General features: G+C 33.3%; 3 protein-coding genes across 3 annotated transcripts; all 3 read right to left on the bottom strand.

Annotated features, from left to right (window-relative positions):
* Positions 1 to 2,013: 2,013 nt before the first annotated feature.
* LOC117242191 lies at positions 2,014 to 4,439 on the bottom strand. The gene is made up of 4 exons (XM_033508658.1): positions 4,175 to 4,439; positions 3,961 to 4,097; positions 3,518 to 3,654; positions 2,014 to 2,108 (listed from the first exon to the last, which is right to left on the bottom strand). The coding sequence occupies exons 1-4, from the start codon at positions 4,202 to 4,204 to the stop codon at positions 2,014 to 2,016; spliced, it is 399 nt and encodes a 132-aa protein (XP_033364549.1). The 5' UTR covers positions 4,205 to 4,439.
* A 186-nt stretch (positions 4,440 to 4,625) lies between these two features.
* On the bottom strand, positions 4,626 to 8,063 carry LOC117242192. Its single transcript, XM_033508660.1, has 5 exons — positions 7,860 to 8,063; positions 5,739 to 5,855; positions 5,242 to 5,359; positions 4,897 to 5,158; positions 4,626 to 4,813 (listed from the first exon to the last, which is right to left on the bottom strand). Exons 1-5 carry the CDS (start codon positions 8,007 to 8,009, stop codon positions 4,651 to 4,653), a joined length of 810 nt encoding a protein of 269 aa, XP_033364551.1. The 5' UTR covers positions 8,010 to 8,063; the 3' UTR covers positions 4,626 to 4,650.
* Positions 8,064 to 10,344: 2,281 nt separating this feature from the next.
* Positions 10,345 to 18,078, bottom strand: LOC117242190 (odorant receptor 4-like). The gene is made up of 8 exons (XM_033508657.1): positions 17,909 to 18,078; positions 17,242 to 17,358; positions 17,056 to 17,173; positions 16,243 to 16,507; positions 16,060 to 16,179; positions 11,078 to 11,168; positions 10,873 to 11,006; positions 10,345 to 10,492 (listed from the first exon to the last, which is right to left on the bottom strand). The coding sequence occupies exons 1-8, from the start codon at positions 18,053 to 18,055 to the stop codon at positions 10,345 to 10,347; spliced, it is 1,140 nt and encodes a 379-aa protein (XP_033364548.1). The 5' UTR covers positions 18,056 to 18,078.
* Positions 18,079 to 22,962: the final 4,884 nt, after the last annotated feature.

Below are 22,962 nucleotides of genomic sequence, written 5' to 3'. Positions count from 1 at the left end.
TGTGGTAACCACACTGTGGAATTCGAGCATTTGGCAGCCACAGTAAGCAATATCAGAGCCAATGCGAAACGTGACGGAATAGAAAGAGAACGATCGGTCGTCGGTGACATTCATTAAATATACGAGGACAGTGAGACATCTCTGATCCATGGTAGTGAAAGGTCGTGCTTACCAAATAGTTTTACTAGTCCAAATAGTTTTAATAGTCTTACAAATAGCTTAGCTTGCGTTATCAAATAGTTATGTAAACGATAAGTAATTACACATATAAGTTTTCTAATCCTTAACGCTCCGACTTTTAATTGTGAATATCGACCGGCAACTCCAACTTATTCTCATCATACTTCGACTTGCAAGTTTTTAAGTTTCAGATTTTAAATGCTACAATGACGTATAAATAATAATATTAAAGTCATTCAAAACAATCTTTATTCATCTCAGAAGTAATATAATTTTGATTACAATATTTATATTAATTATAATCAAGTAATATGTGGAATTTTTTAAAACATTCATTGGGATGCAAATTGAAAACAATCTTTATTCATTTCAGAAGTAATATAATTTTGATTGCAATATTTATATTAATTATAATTGAGTAATGTGTGAAATTTTTTAAAACATTCATTGGGATGCAAATCGGGGTTGCGTTCACAGATCTCACAGTAGAAAAGTGTTTGTTGTTTTACCACATTACTTCTTTTTGGTGAACAAACAAAATATTTTTTCTTTTTCCTTTTCGGCAACTGATTTATTATATGGAGTTTCGCACCGAAACGTTGTTCCTTATCTGTTCCGGAAAACCTGCCATACACATTGTTACTCCGAAAGTTACTTATGAGCTGACTTACGAACAGAAGCGAACACCTTAAATGCGAAGCCAATATGAGTTCCAACTCGAGATATGGCGCAGTCGACATCAGGAATGAACTCTCTCGGGAGAGAGAGAGAGTCTCAAAACACTCAGGAAAGCTACTGAACGGATTTTGATAGAACTACCCGTGTTATATAATTTAGCGTCCAAGAAAAAAAAACAGGCTAGATTTCATCTCGATTCATTTTGTATTTTATCCATAAAAATTATCTACTTAAAGTTAAAGTTCCATATATTAGTAGCTCACGTGAACGAAGTCGCGGACAAAAGCTAGAATTTAATAAGTGAAACTGATCAAACACTGTTCTTTAATTATGTTTATAAAAATATAAACTCGCATAAGTATCGGCAGTTTAAAAATTACATTAGATAAACTGAAATGTAAATAATACTCGCGTGGTCACATCAATGATTCTTTTCATTTGTTTGTTTAATCCTGGATACTGTTTTGTCAATAATCTTCATGTCCACCACTGTTCAAACTGCAGTAGTCGAGTAGGCCGAATTCAATTGTATAGCTTCATAACATCAATAATAGTAGTAGTTTTATTATTGTTTTAATATAAATTAATTGCACTCGCTTTCACCAAAAATTTCCGGTTTGATTAATTTGTATGGAAAATGAAATCGTTTTGTATCGGGTGATAGAGGCGGTAATGATATTCCTTTTTCTCTTATACTATCCATGCCATTGCCAATGTGAGAAAGGTTTCAAGAACAGTTTATTGTAATTTAATTTCACATAGACTGTTATGTCAAAGAAAATAATTTATTAGGTTTTCCGAAAAGTTTCTTTCGTTTCATAAGATTATAATAGATGAACAATAATTTCTGTTTTATATTATTTTATTGAATTAGGTATGATCTATTTCGTTATATTTCTATTATTATGTTCGTGCATAATTCAATAAATTAATATAAAACAAAAAACACTGTGCGTCTATTTTTTCCTTATAAAACGAAAGAAAATTTTCAAACAACCTAATATATGCGATGAATAGGTAAGTCGGTCTGGTAAGTGCTGTAGTATAGTAAGATATAGTATGACACGGTTTGTATTTCAGCAGCGATCAATCAATTTGTATTCGTTGCATTCTGTGTTTAGTCAGAGTGCTTGTACAGAAAAACCATAAACCTTGCTATGATATTTCATTGCAAATGATGACAGATATCAGTTCTAAATTCAATTCAAACTCCAATGATGTGCTAAGTTTTGTATTAGTGCGGTTCTCAGCTGTAAGGGTTAAAAATTTGTTTTGAGTGTAGTTTAGTGATCCCCATAAATTGGCATACTTGATAAGGAATTTATATATACGACATTTACATAAATATTATTGTACATCTAAAACATTGTACCAGTATTCAAAATTATTCATTGGCACTTTTCAAATCGCAGACAAGATTCTGTTTGCAACTGATGTGAGGTGATTAAAATATGAGAACTTAAGGGGGTATACTAGTCTACAAATTTGAAAAAATCGAAAAATTTTTTTCATATTTCCAAAACTTAGATATTCAAGAATATGCCCTTAAAAGGAGTTTTCAAAATTTTAATTATTTTATGAGTTACAGCCATTTTTGTGACGCGGTATCTGCTCCGATCCGACCGGAACACATTTGTCCATTGACAGTAGACGGTAGACGTTGTCCGAGTAAACTTGTCTCAAAACTTTAAACGCGTTTTTCTCAAAACTACATTTGTCGAGTTGGCGTGCACAGTATCTCAAGTTCTAATGAACTGATTTATTTGAAATTTGGTGTGAATGTTCTTTATACATTTTTCTATCGCCTCAACCAGGGTCAGATCAAAATTTTTAATTTTACTATTTTTAAAAAATTCGGAATTGCCAAAAAAACATGTCAAAAAGGAAAATTTTTTTCAAACGGCCGCCATTTTATGAAAAAATATTTTTTTTTTTTGCTTTTCCAAGGATCACGCTATGGCCGCATCTAATTAAGAATGCGTTCGGCTTTATTGCTTCAGATAACCAGAAGAATTGAAATCATGCACGTCAGGACACCCTTTTTTTTGGACCCCTCACTTTGCCAGTTCATAACTTTGTGAATTTTAAGATTTTTCAGTTAATTTTTTATGTAATCTTAAAGTATCAATAAACAAATGATAAAAAATGGATAGTAAAAATATTTTTTGTTTCGTTTGTACAGAGCTTCAAAAACCACCCGAAATTCATGTCACTAGACTAGAATACCCCCTTAAACTCAGACGTGGTACAAATTCCCGTTGTTTAGACATTCTGAAATTTCATATCATTTCCTCACCAAGTGTTATACTGTAGGGGTGTAAAATAAAAAGAATTCGGTGGTTGAAAAGCATAGAACATCCTGATTAAATGCGTATCTCATCCGTAAAACTTTATTCATTCTGGAATTTGATTCCATCGCCTTTGTCGGATACGTTACATACTTCACGTGGTTTTTAGTACGGTGAAATATGAAAAAGATGTTTTTAGAATCTGAAAAATACGATGTCGTGTACATTGATTTAAAAAAGATATTCTTCAAATACTTCCACATTATTGGGTTGGCAACTAAGTGATTGCGGATTCTGTCATTAGGTGGTATTAACAAAATCCGTAATCACTTAGTTGCCAACTCAATAATTGTGGATTCAAGAAGAGATACTTGCCTCCGAGAAGTTTTTCAAATTGAACACTAACAGCCCTCCAGCTGATAGATTAGGAGCACTTGAGCAACTTCTTAGTACTAATACAAGCAACAGTTTCGTTCTCGTATTAGTATTATACCAGAACGTATTATATCTGTGAACAAAGTTAATTCAGTAAAAAAAGTCGTTCATTTAGGATAATGATAATGAAGGATTTAATTCAGTTCATAATTTTAGTATCAACAACAACAACAGAAATAAAGGAATCCTGCAGGTTTGATAGATCGACGTATTATTCGTATAACACTGTAACAAAAATGATTTCCAGACAATTTTATAATTGACATTCTCATAACCTCGCGAATTAGAAAAAAATGTACAGACATGTGTAATGGGTTTTGCAACTATAAGAAAGTACTTAGAACAACGTATATTCTATTCATATTTACAATTTACATACATCGATTCGGCAAATTCATCGTTTGCATTCAGTACGAATTGTCCTTGTAATAAAAAAAAAAATATATGTACCAGTTGAGCCAAGAGAAATACAATATCCTTAATAAGTTGTCCAGAGATATTCGCTTGCGATGCAACCTGTTTTGAAGAACAGTAATTACGAATAATTACGAATTGATGTCGAACAGTGTGATTTTTTAAATTTAAAAGTTCACCTTTACTAATGTGACGCTAAGAGTTGTCATTCCCAAGGCAACGGTGATGAAAAGATAAGCGGAATGACTGCTTTGAATAGTTCTGAGGTAACTGCTTTGAGGTCATTAAAACCGGACCAGTAGATCGTCGTCGATAAAAAATTCAATAATATACATGTAAGTCACATGCAAGTACACAAATTAAATTCTCTCAAAAGTATTGAGATTATACTGGATATTGTTTGAGAATTTTCAAGAATACGTGTTAGGCAATTGTTGTGCTATAGCACGGTAAATGTTCAATTAATGAAATAAAATCATTGATACTATTTATCAGCAATTAAACGAATACGTCACATTATGGCGTTTGAATTATATATTTTAATAAAACAAATAAATCTTTTTATTCGTAAGAATATTACTTTTAAACGGTGGTGCAACCCGCTTTTTAAAAAATAAGATTATTGGGAATATGTTTAAAGGGAATAAGAAATAAGCTAAAAATGGTTAGCTAAGAAATATTTTGGCAATTGTAGTACTGACTTTGTAGCATATTGATGTCCTCGAATCGAATGAACCACTCTTTCGTAAATCTTATCCTGCACAACACTCGTTTCACTGACAATAGAAAAATCTAAAATCGCATTCTTGAAACGATGTCTGAGAAAAAATTTATGTTCTTTGCAATTCCAAACTAGAATTATTTGATCGAAGTGATATTTCTTTTTTTTTTTTTTTTTTACCTAGCCACTGCTAACTGACCACAAGCGTGTTGCACAATGTACATGTAACTCGTATCGCAGCCAATATACACGAGACATGTTGAAATAATCGTACACATCATATGGAAGCTTATAAACGTACGATGCATTTGGTCATTGACATAATAGTAAGCTGGAAAAATGTACATTACATCTCGCGTTTCGTTCATTGGTGAAATTATATCCAAAACAATTGGCGTTAAAGATAATTGAAGAAAACTTATAGCACAGCAAATGCAAACTCCTGTAAATTGATTGCAGCGATGTGTAAAATGAATTATAATTATAATAGATAAAAAGACGAATTTTCGGTAAGATTTATCCTACCGAAATATAACCAGGAAAAGAATGCTCCCTTTTTGGCATACTCGATCATAATATCCAATTCATCATTTAGTCTATCGGTTGACCAATCCTCCCAAACAGCGTTAAATAACATCTTGTACTGCAATGCAATCAAAAGATATATATAAGGATATGAAAAACTCGATAGGTCGTACTTCTCGTCTTTTCTATACAGCAATATTTTTGCTAGCGCACATTAAATGGATATACAGACTAATATTAATCGTGTTCAAATAGTGGTATTTCTTAAAGAACATTTTGGATTTATCGCCATCATTTTCATAACGCTTATAACTTCGAATCTATACACTTCGTCAAATGTTTCATACCAAAATCCTTCTTTGTAATCTCTGAGTGACGTGAAAGTGGGAAACTCAACAAGAATCAACTTACTATATTTCACCATGTGGTTTTTATATAAAACGTAATATGATAGAATAGTAATAGAAAATGTAAAATGAAACAAGCATGTCCTTTACCTCTGCAGCGTTGATAATGTAATTCCCTTGCTTTATCAGTGCCCCGACTACCGCATTAAAAAAACATACCTGCTCTATTAGGGTATTTAGACTAAAGAAACATATTACGTTTGCCATCTGCAATCAATGATCGATTAATTTAACAAAAAGGAAATTCTCGCACTAATAAACATTGTCAATCCAAAAAATATTCAAGTACTAACGCATATTTGATTTTCACGTTTCATATCATTCTTAATTTTGGTGAGAGTAAATTCGAAATTGTTTTGAAGTGAATAGAAGGAATTAAATGAATTTTTAAATAACCAATGTTCATAGTTCTAATATTTAGTAACATAGCCTTTTTATTTTGTTACACATTTTAATCGCTCCATAATCTAATTATACTAACAGTCGTAACGACCTTTTAATAATCTTCTAATAACCTTCCAATAATCAATAATAATAATTCTAATCATAATATTAAATATGATTTTTCTAAAATATTCTGCATTTATTTTTTCTCATTTGTCTTGCGATCTTTTCTCAGTTCTTTTCTGCTTGTTATTGATATTTCATTCTACAATTTAAATTATAAATTTTCTATTGGATTAAAATCTGGGGACTAAAGAGTGTACGACTTAAGAATAATTATAAAGTAATTGTAATAGTTATATGTAGTAATTACAGTAATTAAAGAAATAATTATGAAGCAATATGTTTGGCATAATTGTCCTGATAAAATTAGCATGTACTTTGAATTCCTATTTTAATGACACACTGCAATAAACTTTCCTTAAAAAATACTAATGTTCAATTTTGTCCATGATACCTTCAATAAAAACGAGATTCTCTACACCCCGCTCAAAATACAGTAGCAGACCATAACATCCACCAATAAATTTAAAAGTAGATTAAATTTTTTTGGATTCAATGCTGTATCCCGGTCAGATCACACTATGTTTCATTCATTCGAGCCGTAAATGTCTGCCGAAATAATGCCGTATGAACGTGTTCCCTATGAGATGATTATTCTTTCTTTGATTGGTATAGTAGTACACTATCTCTGTACTTGAACTTATACTTATTTTAATACATCTGACTACTACTAATTCATCCACTCGTTTCTTTATCAAACAAGTCTACATGTTATACACCTCAACTATCTTCTCAAAATTCCACAGCTGTTGTCAGAGATCTCGTTCCTTTTTATTTTCCGCAGAATTTCCGCTTCTCTCGGTCGTTTAATATTTATATTTATTATTTATTTATTCGTGGCTGAGCACTTCTGGGAATTGAGCTAAATCTATCTTTTCTTTTCTAACCTTCTGACAATATCTGCTACGGTGCCCTTTTTTCAATTAAGCACATTAACAATTTTCTCGCGATGAGATACAACAGGTTCAGTCCGGAGATCAAACGAAATATTCTTGTCTTCACGCAAAGTCGGTATACCAATTGACTACACAGTAACAAACTTGATGAAACCCGTTTATAAAGAAACACTATGTTTCGAGTCAAACGCTTTCAAGAAAATTGCGAAAGAAAATTGCGATGTGTCTGAACGTTTTTGTCGCGCTTAAATTGAATACGATCTCTCTTAATTTCTAATATTGTTTAATTATATTATGTTAACTAAAAAACTTCATCCAGATTTCAAAGTATTAGCTTATCCCAAAAGTTTTTTTCGTTTTATAAGAAAATAATAGATGCACAACATTTTTTGTTTTATATTATTTTATTGAATTATGTTTCTATTGTTTCAATAGAACAAAATGATCGTACATAATTCAATAATATAATATAAAACAAAAAGACATCTGTTATATCCTTATAAAACGAAAGAAACTTCTAGAATAACCTAATACAATAAATGATCTATCAATAAGAACATTTGCAAATTTATTAACAGAGATATAACACGTCAGAATCAAATGTGCGTTAATGTGCGAATATTTTGGGAATTCACTGTACATAATGCATTAAAAAAATTTAGAATTTTGCGAAAAATTCGGGGAACGTCACAATGCTTGTGTGTGATTACTAATGCAGTGCGTTTATTAGCATAGTAGGTACATAAATATGCATCAATAAACCAAAGTTTCTATAGAGTACTTTGATTATAAATTAATATTTACGTACCTGTGTAACAAGAGATAACACACTAATGATATATATAATTATTCGTGTGAACAGTTTCGAAACTTTACTTTGATCAGACCAAATTCCAGCGATCATACTGCATGTCTTCACTACTTTCAGATACTTTTTTTCTATCGTCGTTTTGTTCATAGTAAAATGAAAAATGGCATCGATATTAAACAACTGTATGTACGACTGACAAGTGAAGAATGGCAGTAAAGTTTGTTAAATGATTGAAGTTGACGTGTATACTCCTACTTCCTTTCAGCCATAAAAATTTATCGGAATGACGCTCGTAAATAATGCGTACTTGCTGCTATCGTGACGCTCGTAAAACGGAATGACGATTTAATTATTCATTCCTCCCTGTTAAGTCTGTGCCTCTAATGTATACCTTAACAACCTTTCACAAAAAAAGAAAAAAGCATTTCGAAGTATTATTCTCGAAGCTATTTTGTCTGAAAGGTCAATTACGATTAATAAAAATTGACTTAAAAAGAATAGATACTATAGTATGGATATACCGTGAACCAATTTGAATAATTAAAAGCATGGGAAAGCTTTTTGGCCATGAGACGTAAAAGGATAAAGTATAGCTGAATATCAAAGTGAACTGCAGATTTTGAACTCGTTATCTTCATCATCCAGCCACGAATATCCACGAAAACATACGTTTTGTCTTCCATCCGTCTCCTCTCCGCAAAAAAGTACCGCGAGCTTCGTACTTAAAGCTGTTCTACTCCCCACATTCCAGGTTACACATTCCAGGTTAATACTTTGCAACGAGATTAATGTGTGTATGAATATTCAACCTCTTGTCATGATTAATACTAATATTTTTCTTAGTGTTAGTGGTTCTACCGTATTACTTTAAAAAATGCCGAAACTAATTGGTCACATAAGCTAAATCATGCATAATTTCTGTATGTATTCTACGTATTATGCGAAACATTTTAGAATTTCATTAACATTGTAAAGGGACATATTGGTAACATCTGAAACTAATTTAAAAAAATATATGTATGGAGTTACAAAGAGTTTACTGCAAACAAATATTTAATATGACATTAATATGCAGCCTGAGATATATATGTCGGGTTTACCTTAGAATTAGGGTTAGGGGCGTGAAACGAATCTCCCTTTGGATTACACATTGTCGTCATCTGATAGAGAAGACATTGACTAGCGCAAATATGATTATCATAGTACTGGGCAAGTAACCGTGGTAATTAGATACTCGAGAAACTAATGACAATGATCCTAGGTTCAATAACGAATCCGCGGTCGGCGGGATGATAGGTGAACGTGCTCACAAAATCTAAGTCGGACGCGTAATATTCACTGATCGTAAGGTGTTACTCTATTCGTCGATGGGACCGCAAGAAAGAATGACTTTCCGCCCCGACGATGCCACAGAGGAAAACTATGATGGGGTGTGTCTAAGGACACGAGATCATTGGATTCGTCGGGAATAGCCTTCGTTCGGAAAGTAAGGGAAATTGACGTTGCTGCCAATTGGTCAATCTCCATATCGGTAGTTAGAAAAAGACGCTAACCGCACTTGAGGAAAAGTTGCTAGTGGGAGACGTCGTTCGTTGAAAAAAATAGATCTCCCCTATCTTCCCGTAGTTGGGACAAAGACTGTGTGTTTGAAGGACTAGCTCAGGCTAGCTGAACATGTACTACGGAGACGCATCGACATCTGGTAATCATCTTACTCGAAAAATAAGGTCTGCGTGTGGCGAGCCACGGGACAGAAACCGTTGGAATATTTACTGTCGCGTGCCGCCACAAATATTTCTTTTAAGGAGAGCTATAGAATTACTCCATACCTTTGTTAGACAAAGCGTTCAACCCGTGACCGCGGCTACGTTCGGCGACTGGCTGTCGCCTCGAGCCCAAGCTCATTATCACAACTCTCGAACAATTACAATCGGATTAAATAACTACAATTGTTTAATTACAGCTATAGTAGACTCTAGATTACAATGTTGCAGGATTATCCAAAATTCCAAAGGCTCCGGTGTTCTTTCATCTCCGACATATATATATCTTTATATAGACTTAAAATTTTAGGAATGTAATCGTGATTGTTAAGATTCGTAACAGCGTGAGTGAAATTTCAAAATGTTGTGTATGGTACACATAATATATTCACAAAAAGTATCCACAAGTGTCCAGATATTTTTGTATGTTTCTGTACGTAGAAACAAAATTATTATTTTCTAATTGATTATTTCCATATGTATATCGTATGTATGTATATCGTGTATCGAGATTATATAAGAACAGTTTTATTAAGTTATTCTACAATATCGTAGTGATATTGATAAAACGATCGCTCTCAATAATGCGTCTACTGTGAATCACTGGATATCAATCCGTTTTTCATGTCGATCTCAACACTGTATAATATGAAACGCATAGTTTTATCACCTGAAATTTACCAATATTGTTACAGCGGATGTAATTATTGAAGATAACATTATTGATACATTACTTCTGAAAAGCTTTGCATGTTCAATTGTATTAAACCGCCGGCAGTTAAATAGCATGGAGTTAGACTTCGCCGCAACGCTAATATGTATAATGCTTGCGTTTTTGTACTCATCTTGTACCATGATGCCTCGTATCTACGAATTTCATTATAATCTATAAATTAATATTATATTAATAAATGTTAAATATAAACATTTCCATCGTACAAACAACCATTCGAATGAAGCGAAAATAAAATAGTAGAAGTTTCTTGCTTACACGACTCAATAGCAAGCATGATTATTTTATATTTATTTTAATTGGGAAAGAACAATTATAGAGGACAATTATAGAAGACAATTTGAAAAATCATAAATGAATAAAAGAACTAGCAAATTACATAACATGCTTTACACTGTATAGAAATACATGCATATTCATAATTTGTTACTCTTTTACGTTATTAATAAGCCAAGCAAGTGGTTGATAAGATTACAAGTAATGAGAATGTTGTTATAATATATGTTATACTTACATTGCATCGTAAATCTCATCGGACGAATTTATAACAAACTGACCCTGCATCGTTAGGTAGAACAGATGCAAGAATTGAATAATCAGAAAGCTGGTAAACTTATAAAAATCCATACATATTTCCATCGTAGCGATCTAATTTCAAACAATGATAGTCCATTGACGAATCATATTCAACGATACAAAGTCGATTAAAAGAAGCTCACCTGTACCATCGTAATACTAACGCACAAGACTATTATGCCCATACACATAAAGAGATATGTAACGTGTGCGCTCTCAATTTTTTCCAGAAACCTGTTTTACAAGTAAAATCAAAGAAAATATTTCTTGATTACAACAGAAGTACTTCAGAAAAATACATAATTAGAAATGAAAACGTAATACCGAAGTAGGGCCAAAAAATGTCAGCCGCTTAAAAAGTTATGAGAAGATTAATTTTTGTTTCAATGGGAGATAATTATTACCAAACATTCAAAAGATTTATTAAAAACTGAAATCATAAAGGATATCTGTCTAATTCAATGTTGACGATGGTTGAAAGTAATTGAATATCAAAAGTAACCAAAAACAATTTCCGTCTCCCATAATGATTAACATTAACCGAAAATAATCAAATCATTTATCATGGTTATTCGCACCCAAAGTCATTAAAATTAAAATATGAATTCTTATATCATATTTTTTTCAATTTACGTTATAAGTCCAGAGACCAAAAATATATCCTTAAGATTTGTGAGAAAAAGGTTATTGACAAAAAATAAATAAAATCGTTGAAATAACAGGCAGCGATCACTAAATCTTGAATAAATTAAAAAAAAATACACGATAAAAAAATAATTTTTAAGCATTACGAATAACCGTTATAAATAATCAATGTTTTTTGTTTTAGCGACAATCATTATTTATGAGAGAATTCTTTTTTGGTTCCTGATGATCATCATGGATAAAAGAATTTCATTTTGATTCACGATGACCATTATACTACTAAAAGTGGTCGAATGCTGTCTTGCATGAACCGCACACATTTTCCACATAAATTACTGATCACTACATATTACAATATTGACATACATACACGTGAAACAAAAACTGAAGAAAAATTGCATTTATCGCGTTGAGTAGCACTTTTAAGTTTTCGTTTTCGTTGTTGAAATCGTACTATCTTTGCAAGGCAGTTTACCCATTTTTAAACACATCTAGTGAAGAGGCTGTTCGTGTTTTCAATAGGCATACCCAACAATGCTTCTAAAAGATACCTCATATATCTGACTGTCCCTATCTAATTTCGGGAAAATGATACGAAGAAAACGAAAGCGTTGGCGAAGAATATCATAAATTTTTTTCTGAATGAACTCTTCACTACTACCTTGTTACGTAACATATTTTAACGATTTTAGAAATTTGATAGGAGGATAAAACACTTCTGGAAGGACAGAATCATTTCGAAAACCAAAGAAAAATATGGGAATTGTACAAACATAAAGTTGCACTTAATTGTAAATTTAGTATAGGTTTAAGTTATTCTAATGTAAATTTCTTTGGGTCTTTTCATTTTTAGTTCTTTGAACTTTTTTATTCTCTTCATTTTTGTATTTTTTGTTATTTTTTAAATCCTTTTTATTTAGTTCCAATACGAGTAATTTAGATGTGTAATGTGTACAGTGCGTGTTGTATCTATCGTGCTTATTGTGTATTTTGTTTGGAAGAAAACAGAGACTATATTAAGTTATGTTTACTGTAATATAAACCTTTTGCTATTTTCGTTACGATTTTTCTGTTAACAGGGAACACATTCGCAGTGGGTGTGTGATACTTCTCTGGACATCCGCGAACGGGATGTTCGCGATGCGTGTGTTCAATTTGTATAAATATTAATTATTTATGAAAGGAAAGGATTGGAAGAAACTACTCGAAAATTTCATGAGATAGATTTCGATATGTTGTTATAGATGTTAATGAGTAGGCAGGTATTGCAAAACATCACGAAGAATGGTTTAAGTTTCAAATGTCATAATCCTCTCCACACCGACAAAGACGTCTATCAGCAAACATGAATATCCCCATTACATATTAAAAAAATAGCAGAAAAACGTAGACTAAGAAGAGTATGACAGACCCATAGAACACCGGAAGACAAACGCAAACTAAACAACGCAACTAGACAGCTATCCAAAACCATAAAAAATTACAAAAATGACTGTTTTCATAAATATCTCGCCAGTTTGTCCCCCACAGCTGACTCCAACTACTCACTATGGAAGACCTCCAGGAAACTCACGCGCCCCCCACAAATAATCCCTCCAATCCGCTGTCCGTAAGGTGGATGGGCGCGTAGCCCTACAGAAAAAGCCAACCTGTTTGCTAAATACTTGTCTAAAGTATTCAAACCCCATTCCTCCCTTCACTTCTGCAGAGATTATAGAATCAATCAGTCGCCTAAATCCCAAGAAAGCAGCAGGGCACGACCTAATAGGCAATAAAGCAATCAAGGAACTTCCCATAAAAGGGATTGCACTCACCACATAGATTTTTGACGCTATCCTTCGCCTTGAACACTTTCCTAAGGCCTGGAAAATCTCACTGATTACACTCATCCCTAAACCCGGTAAACCGATATACGAAACCAACTCCTATCGCCCAATCAGTCTTTTACCTACCCTGTCTAAACTATTCGAGAAGATGCTCACGAATCGACTCCTTTCACTCCTAGAAGACTTGAAAACACTCCCAGATCACCAATTTGGCTTTCGAAAACAACATTCAACAGTAGAGCAAATCCATCGCATAACCCACATGATCAGTCAAACCCTTGAAAAGAAAAAATATTGCTCAGCGATATTCCTAGACATCCAACAGGCATTCGACAAAGTATGGCATGAAGGGCTACTATACAAGCTTAAAAAGATCCTACCTCACCCCTACTACTCCATCCTTAAATCCTATCTAACCAATAGACGATTCATGGTTAAATGCCTTGACGCCACTTCCGCAACATTCCCAACAGAATCCGGCATACCCCAAGGTAGTGTCCTCGGACCCCTACTGTACTCCATCTACACTGCCGACTTACCTGTATCAAACGAGATAACAATAGCAACATTTGCTAACGACACAGCGCTATTAGCTACCCACGCAGACCCGGTAATAGCCTCATTCACTCTCCAGCGAAGTCTCGACTCCATGGAAAAGTGGTTTCATAAATGGGGCTTCGAAATTAACGAAAAAAAATCCTCACATGTAACCTTCACGCTCCGAAAACAAACCTGCCCTCAGGTCACCATTAACAATACAATAATTCCTAGCAAGGACTCAGTCAGATACCTGGGCATGACCCTGGGCAGGAGGCTAACTTGGAAAAATCACATCACAGACAAAACAAAGCAATTCAAGGACAAACTCAGGAAATTCTATTGGCTCACTGGCCGACGCTCCAACCTAAGCATACAGAACAAAATTAGCCTCTACAAGACCGTAATAAAACGTGTCTGGACCTACGGAATCCAACTATGGGGAACAGCAAGTAACTCCAACATTGAAATATTTCAACTTCCAATCGAAATACTTTCGCTTCCAATCGAAAACTCTAAGATCCCTAATTGATGCACCTTGGTATGTAACCAAGGAAACAATACACCGCGACCTCAAGATACCCACTGTCAAAGAGGAAATAGCAAAATATAGCGACAGATATAGCAAGAGAGTCAACAAACACCGAAACCCCCTAATCACTGGATTACTTGATACGACGGACCAGATTCGCAGGCTGAAGAGGCACTACCCGCTAGACCTAAACGCTAGATTCAATTAGTTATCTAAATTAAGTAATATTTACTTATTTACAATACTTACTTATAAATTATGCTTATCTATAATAAGTATTAACTTATTATAAATAATCAGCCATGTCACTGCGCCAGAAAAATTATTGAAAATTCTCAACGCGAGAATTGATTGTAATTTTAATAAATAAATAAATAATAATAATAAAAAAAAACAGTAACCATTATTCATGGCGGAATTTTTTGTTGGTCGTGGATAATCATTATGGATGATAGAACTTCTTTTACCAATAATCCTTATCGAATCATTATCGACGAAATTCATTTTTGGCTACTTTCGGCCATTGTTCGTTTCCATTAACATTACTGATACACCACAGGTGATCGAGAATTGTATTTATTCCCTTAGGTACGGCTGAATTTAGCGCTGAGCTGTTTTTTTGTACGACAGAATTTGACGCGAATTACACGTAAATGATACAACACTCCAATGTGTGACAGATAATACTGTTCCCTAGCACATCGGAACGAAGTTTTTGATAACTAAATTATAATTCTTCTTAAAGATATGATGCATATAGTTTAACTTTAATAATTTACTTTAATAATTAATAATATAATTGAGTTTGATATATTTTAAAGCACGGTACCACATAGACCCACGTCACAGTTTTCACACTCATGCGCGATAGTGTTTTTCATATTGCTCTTCGTTTTCTACTTTGAATCGACATTTTGAGGTTGAAAATTCTAGACAATTAAACAATTATAAGGGCATGTTAATAAGAGCATCCAATAATGGTATATTTATATTAAAGAAAAGCAACAATTGATACCTGACACTTGCGTAAAGATTATATATTCTGTTTGTATATTGTTAACACTGTTATAAAACGTTGTGAGGGCAAGAGAAGTGTGAGGCAAGACTAATGAAAGAGATCATTTACTTCAAACGATGAGCGAATGAGCCAGTAGGATGAGCTAATATAGTGGCGCATTGTAATATAATGACATCCGCGAAAGCCACTATAGTGGCGCATCGTACCTAAGAGGTTAAAGCTCTTCTATCCAAATGTTAATAAAAATTAACGATAGTCGCAAGTAATTAAAAAAAAAAATTCCGTCACCGATAATGGATATCAGTACACAAAAAAGAATTCTCTCATCTATAATGGTAGTCGCTAAGTAAGAAAAATTTCGTTAGTCGATAATGTTTATCGGTAACCAAAAAAGAATTCTTCCGCGTATAATAGTTATCGGCAACCATATTTATGTTGATCATATATTGCGGGTATTCGTAAACAAAACCAGATAAACTTATCTACTAATTCTTATATTGCAATCTTTAGTCTTTTGTTTATAACTGTCCCTGGTTATAACAGTTAGAAACGCTGGCTAATACTGACATTATTGCCCGTTGGTGCCCCTGTATAGAGAAGCGTACTCTGTCATATGTCTCCTTCGCCTTCTTTTCAGAAATCTTCGTATTGAAAGAAAAGTCATTGATAGCATTCTTGAAGCGATATCTAGAAACAGTACAATTTATTCGATAACATTTAAAATATGCAGGAAATTTTCGATTTGCTTACCCAGCCACAGTCAACAGTCCGCAAGCATGCTGCACGAGGACCATGTAACAAGTGTCACAACTGACGAATACGATTAGCACCACATATATAGCGAGGCCCAGATATATTTGAATGTAGTAATAATATTTGAGGTCATCCTCGACAAAATAGTATGCTGGTATAGTGTATAACATGGGTGGCGATGTATTGTGTGGTTTTATCATGTGTACCAGACGCATTGTCCATGGCAGTTGTACGAAAAGGAATGCGCATATACACGCGTTTACTAAAAACAAATGATTACTATCTTAATTCACTACGGATATTTATGCAAATACATACATATTGTTGCAAACGTATGTAGAAGGATAGGACATAAAAAAAGATTTGTGTTACTCATAAAATTGCAGAGCATTGAGTGCTGTTCTTTGGACATATTCTATTTTTCTACATATCACGTGCATTTCATGCATTTTAGCAGCTCTGAGTTTCCCATTAATACATAAATATTCGTATTCTATTAATTGAATTACAAAATATAAAATAATGAACAGTGTAGACAGTCGGCATCCATTTTTATATTATTCCTGTCAAGTATTTTATCTTCTAATAAATATATCACGAAACGACAGCGGGTTATTATTCATTACGTATTTTTACATCGAAAATGCAACAGTTTTCAATATTAACCCTTCAAATTTTCTTATGCATTTATTGAATAATCGCGGCATTTTACTTATCTATATGAGTGTTAGCCAGATCAATCCGTTGTATAGTAATGAGATTGTCGACTAAAGTTGCGATTGACCTTTGCAAGTACATATTTTAACTTACCAAAGTAGAACATGGCAAGAATGCTTCCTCTATTAGCGTATGTCGTCATAATGGAAAATTCTTGTTTCAATCGATCGACTGCCCAGTCCTCGGACATATCATTCAAAAGGGACTTGAGCTATAATATTTATAAGATTAGTATGCAAACTGAAAGAATCTTGTCATAACTGACAAGTACTTTCTTACCTTTTCAGCGTTCAGAACATAGTTACCATGCTTTATGATCATAAGAATTGTCGCACCTATTAAGGACGACTGCTCTATCACGACTTCCAAAGTACCTATATGTACGACTCTTGCTACCTTGGATTAAAGTTAATGGTCTATTCTTAATTATTTTTACCTCTATCTTTGGCCCTTAAGAGTTATTATCAAGGTAATCGCGATGATGCTATTTACATCTTTTTATTTTAGAAATCAATCGTTTAAACTTCAAACAAATGCAACTTTTTTTATTATCCTTCGTTATTTTATTAAAAGTAACAACGTTCTTTTCTTTTCCGAGTGATGTCAAAAAGAAAAGTTCGCTTGGTGTGAAATTTTATAGCATAATAATTATAGCATCTAATTAGTGGGTTAATCGTGTCTTCCTAAAATTATCTACGGTATCCGAGAATTTTTTTATACGATCCTACAGGACCCCTTCTTTTTTGTTTCATACAACTCTTTTAAAATCGAGAGTTACGTTTTGAAATGAAAATCATTAGGACTATCTATGGATTTTATTTGTATTTCATACCGGCTATAACAGAGGGGCAATGGAAAGTGATTTGCGTTACTATCATAGAACGTTTTGTTACCAATATGATGTTGTAATATTGGTGAATTGTTATATAAATTGATAGATATGTACCTGTACAACGACAAACGATCCCATGGTAATATGCACCATGGCCCACAAAATAAATTTTACTTTATTTTGATCTGGCCAAATCCCGCCCAGTTTCGCAAATATTTTCGTTATTTTCAAGAATCGCGTCTCTAATGTAGCTCTGTTCATGCTAAAAGCTTGATCTCAATCAACTCAACGCTCGACAACTCCGAAGATCATTACTAACACACTGTAAATGGAACCTTATAATGTATATGAAAAATGTATAAACGATAAAGTTCTCCCATTCTTAAATTACAGTTAATCATACGTCACTAATGCAACGTATATCCTCCATGCACTTTATAAATATTTAATCACTACATTTGGAGAAAGAACTAGCAACTGTTCTCATCAGCTGTCTCGTCATTCTTATATTATGTATGTATGTCACAGATGTTAGGAACGAGCGATATTTAGGTATACAATTGTATATCGACAACATGGAGTTTTAGGTATACCGTGAAAAGCAACATAATGTAATGTAGTAGGTTGCAACAGACCAACGAAGACAGTGAAATTCTGAGTGTCTAGTTGTTTTCACAAACTTCATAATCGTAATTTTATTCCGTGTTGAAACTTCGTTAAGTAATAAGTAAATTCGATAATAAGTGCACGAATAACAATTATTGTATACACTTCATCGGTGCAATGCATAATAAATTGATGTTTAATAATAAATAATCAATATATCACCATGATTTACAACGAATTTCATAGAACATATATTTCAATTAGCTAACACGCAGATTAATATTATAATAACGTGCTTTATATTAATATGAGTCTCATACTAACATAACTTGTTTTATTTCACTCTAATTTCGTGGAAATTGCCGTGTAATAAGAAATTACTTTGATGATCCTAAAATAAAAACACCGCTCATATAAACATACGTTTGAAGTGTTTAAAATCAGTTTGATAACAGATTGTTCTATCACTTCTCGGAAAAATTGGAAATTCAATATTATAAGGTGTGTTAATAGAGAGGCACTTAGACAACTACTCAACACTAATTTAATGCTCGAATTTTAGCTGGTGAAGTGTGCCATAGCGATTTGTTTCTGCAAAGAACGATCTATATTAAATAAGAAGAATTGGAGACGAGGATTGGAAACTGGTTCAGACAGTCAAATATTTTCAATGTACTGAAGGAATTCACAGCCGCGATACGAAGATATTAATTCCTTGAGAGAAAATGAATTCGTAACGTACCTAAAAATTTCATTATATTTAACATATTCAATACAGGTGTATTTGGATGATTATTTCCAATGCTCAAGTAGTTTCTGCGTTTATAATTAGTACTCGGGTATATATGCATTTATAGAATATTTACAGGTGCAAAAGTTTGCGCGCGTAATAAGAAAAAAATGTCTAAAACATCCATACTATTTTTTTATTTATATTATTGATATTTGTGATATCTCAATTTATTTAAAATAAGTCTCTATTTTTATGTGTGTTTCACATTTTTAGTCGCTTTGATAAAAATACAAATTTGCAATAAACATCGGAGGTCTATTTATAATTTCTCTGTATTAATATATTAACAGTCAATACCATGAAAGATCCAATTTTTTTTATTTCAGAACCAATTACTATTTTATATTTTAGGATTAAATGATTTATATAGTATGAGAATAAGTTCTTATTAGTATTCATTGTTTATTTGCATGGAGTCATAAATGCCTTCTAATTCGATTCTTACAAACTGGCTTCGGCCAGTAAGATTCCTGAAGAAGAAAGTAAGAGTTAGATCTGTTAATCTCTTTCGAAATTCTCCTTCTTTTATAACGACACTGCATAAAGCTTGCGCTAGCAGCATTCTATTATACAATAGTATATCCGTACGTAGATGTAGGTAAACACAAATCACTAATAACAGACATACTTTTTACGTCTAAGTAAAGATTTATTGAAATTGGAATATTCGTGGTTCTTTAGACTTCGATCATATTTTTAATCCTCTCCGCACTTAACAGCCGAGATGTCGACTCAGACGAATATTGCCACAAATATCTCGAGTTGATATTCCTTCTTTTCATATGTAATACAATTTTAACACATGTAATGACAATTTATTTTCATGAAATGGTATTTAAAAACATATTTCCGAGGAGTGATGTAGACAGTATAGATATAGTAAGGTAAGTATAGATATAGTAAGAGGACTGATATAGACATGTTTAACATTTTTCCAAAAAAAAAGAATTATCTTCCAAAAATTAAAGCTTATAGGAAATGATTAAATAACTCTTTTATGCAGAACAAGGTACGCTTTACGATGAAATACAAGAAAAATGTAAAGACATCTTTATTTAAAAAAAAATGTATTAATTTTAATAAATGTCTCTAAAATGTATATTCTTTAAAATATTTCTAGATGCTACATAAAAAAGTTACAAAATTCTACAAGAGTTAATAGTGTCAGATGGAGAAATCAACTTTTTTCCCTTTTTTTTTTATACGGGAGGAAATCTTCATAGACAGCCCCGACATTTACCGACTTTACCGACTAAAACCCCACGGTGGTCCGCCTGGTCAACAGGGGTGTCCCGGGACCTCTTTCGAATTACTGCTGGAGCACTACTGCGTCTTCTCCTATCTGAGGGAGTCGTTCCTAGGTTAGTTCGGGCATTGGGAGGGGCCACCTCTCACCGCTAACCGTTGGATCATCGTTCAAGTCTGAGAAAATCCCAGATCCTCCTCGGCGTGTCGGACCCTATGACCACCTAGGGCGGCGGAGGGCCGCCCTTTGGCGCGGAACCCTATAAGAGTGGGATGTTCTCACCCTCTCCCATTCTGTTCGATCCTTTACTAGCATTACTCCTTCGCAATAGGATCGGACTGTGTAGAACTCTTGTTGCCCCCTCAGCATCGATTTCACAACTGACGAGGATGGAAAAATGAACTAGAGCGTTCGCAAAACATCGAAACGAGTCGTATTATATATTGAACATACGATCGAAATCCAAAGGACCACGAATGTGTCATCTACTAATCATCGTGAAGGTTTAAAATCTATAATATATTGAAATTATTTTACTACAGTGATTGTGACTGTTCGAAATTACCATTTTGTAAATAATCATTTTCAACCTTCAAATTAATATTTTTCGTGTAAGTTACACTTATAAACATATCGTATCGACGTTAAGCTGCTTATAATGTAAAATTGAATTCTCAAATTGAAGGTTCAAAAGATCTTATCATAAAAAACTTAAATACATAGAAAAGAATAGAGTTTCATTTAACGTTAACAATGGAAAAAAATGTATAAAATTAGAAATTATTACAAAATTAGAAACAGTTCTGCCCGAGCAGCCGAGCTAAACGGGCGTGTAAAACAGTGCTTCAGAGAAAGTGCGACAAGTGGGGAAAAGAAAGTTACGAACGACAACATTCATAGCCAAATGGTGGAAATCCGTGTCTTCTACTAAGAAGACTATTATTAAATCTAAAATGCAAAATCACATCCCACCGATAAAAATAATTAGTAAAGATGAAACATAAACAAAGCAACAAACATATCAAAACCAAGCCAATCACTAAACGAAGAACAGGAGTGGTCAATTACAAACGAAATTGGAATCGAACCAATACAAAACAATGAAGAGAATAAAACTGTTAAGGAAATTCGAGGATTTGGGAATACAAATTATTGACTATATTTCCCACACAACAGTTATACATCTATATTACTCTCTAAAGAACGTCTTGCACGCACGCTGGTCGCCAACCGACTATCCTAGATTCTTCTAACATCTGGCACCAGTCTTTTGTCTCCACTAAGTCCTTGACGCCCTCTAACCCTTACACACACACTCTCATGTACAGTGTAAATGTATCACTTCCCTAACAAAAACCAATAACGAACTAACCCAGCAGGATGAAAGCTGGAAGGTTGCAAGTTACAACAAAAAACGAACAATAACACCAAACACAAACGTTAAGGGGAGGGGGAAGGTTTTAAAATTTTTTTCGAATTTTTTATTTTTTTTAATTGAATGCATAATATTTTAAGAATATTGTGTCAAAATTTCAAGTCGATTGGAGCAAAATTGACGAAGTTACGAGTATTTTTATACATATCGGATTTTATTACCTACCCGAGCCGAGCGTGCTATTATTACCTGGCAGACGTTTTTCTCTCTATATAATACCTAATTTTACCCCCCAGATCTATTTATAAAAATTTCGACGTAAGAACAAACCTCCTTATACCTGAACTGCATATTTTGTCAGTGTAGAGTATAAAATTTAGTGTAGGAGTATTCTATCGAGCAGACGTACAGGTGCGTTCCTATTTTCGCATCATTTTGGCTCCGTTTTCATTAAGTTTTGTGTTAAATTATTACTAAAATGGCTAAAAAAATTACAAGATCTGATAGACAATCAACTGGTTCGAGATTATATCGACCTAGAAAAATTATACCTCCGCATAAACGTACAAACGAAGGCATTTCAACAAGTAGCGCGTCAGCTAAAAAAATAAAAGTGACCGTTGAAGATCAAGTTACGAAGGATCTTGAAAAACATTATAGGATAATTGATTTTTTATTAGTCTTTTCAACAATTGCTACGCTAGTGAAGTGTGTGAAATGTGATGGAAAAGTAAATTTTCATTCAACTAAGAAAGAAGGCCTTGGATTTAACATCAAAGTGTCGTGCGAATGCTCTAAACAGATTACAAATGTTCCGTTTAGTGCAAGAATAAACTCTGGTACTTTCGATGTTAATTATCGGTTTGTTTTCGCGATGAGGATATTAGGCCTTGGATTAGTTGGCTGTGAAAAGTTCTGCGGCTTGATGAATTTGTCTAGTAGGTTTTTATCAAAACCGGCGTACAATGATTACGTGAAAGAAATGTGCTCGACTGTGAGAGAAGTAGCGAATCGATTTTTTTAATCTGCTATAAAAGAAGAAAAAGCAGCAACAGCCGAAGAGCTATCATGGATGATAGCAACATCCTTTATGGACCTGGTATTGATGATTCAGTGTGAGGTAAGCCGATAAAATTCGCTTATGAACG

Source organism: Bombus vosnesenskii, unplaced genomic scaffold (genome assembly GCF_011952255.1).
Source record: "Bombus vosnesenskii isolate JDL3184/JDL3185 unplaced genomic scaffold, Bvos_JDL3184-5_v1.1 scf7180000016264, whole genome shotgun sequence".
NCBI lineage: Eukaryota > Metazoa > Arthropoda > Insecta > Hymenoptera > Apidae > Bombus > Bombus vosnesenskii.
The sequence above is the reverse complement of the archived record's forward strand: the minus strand, read 5'-3'. Positions and strand labels throughout refer to the sequence as shown.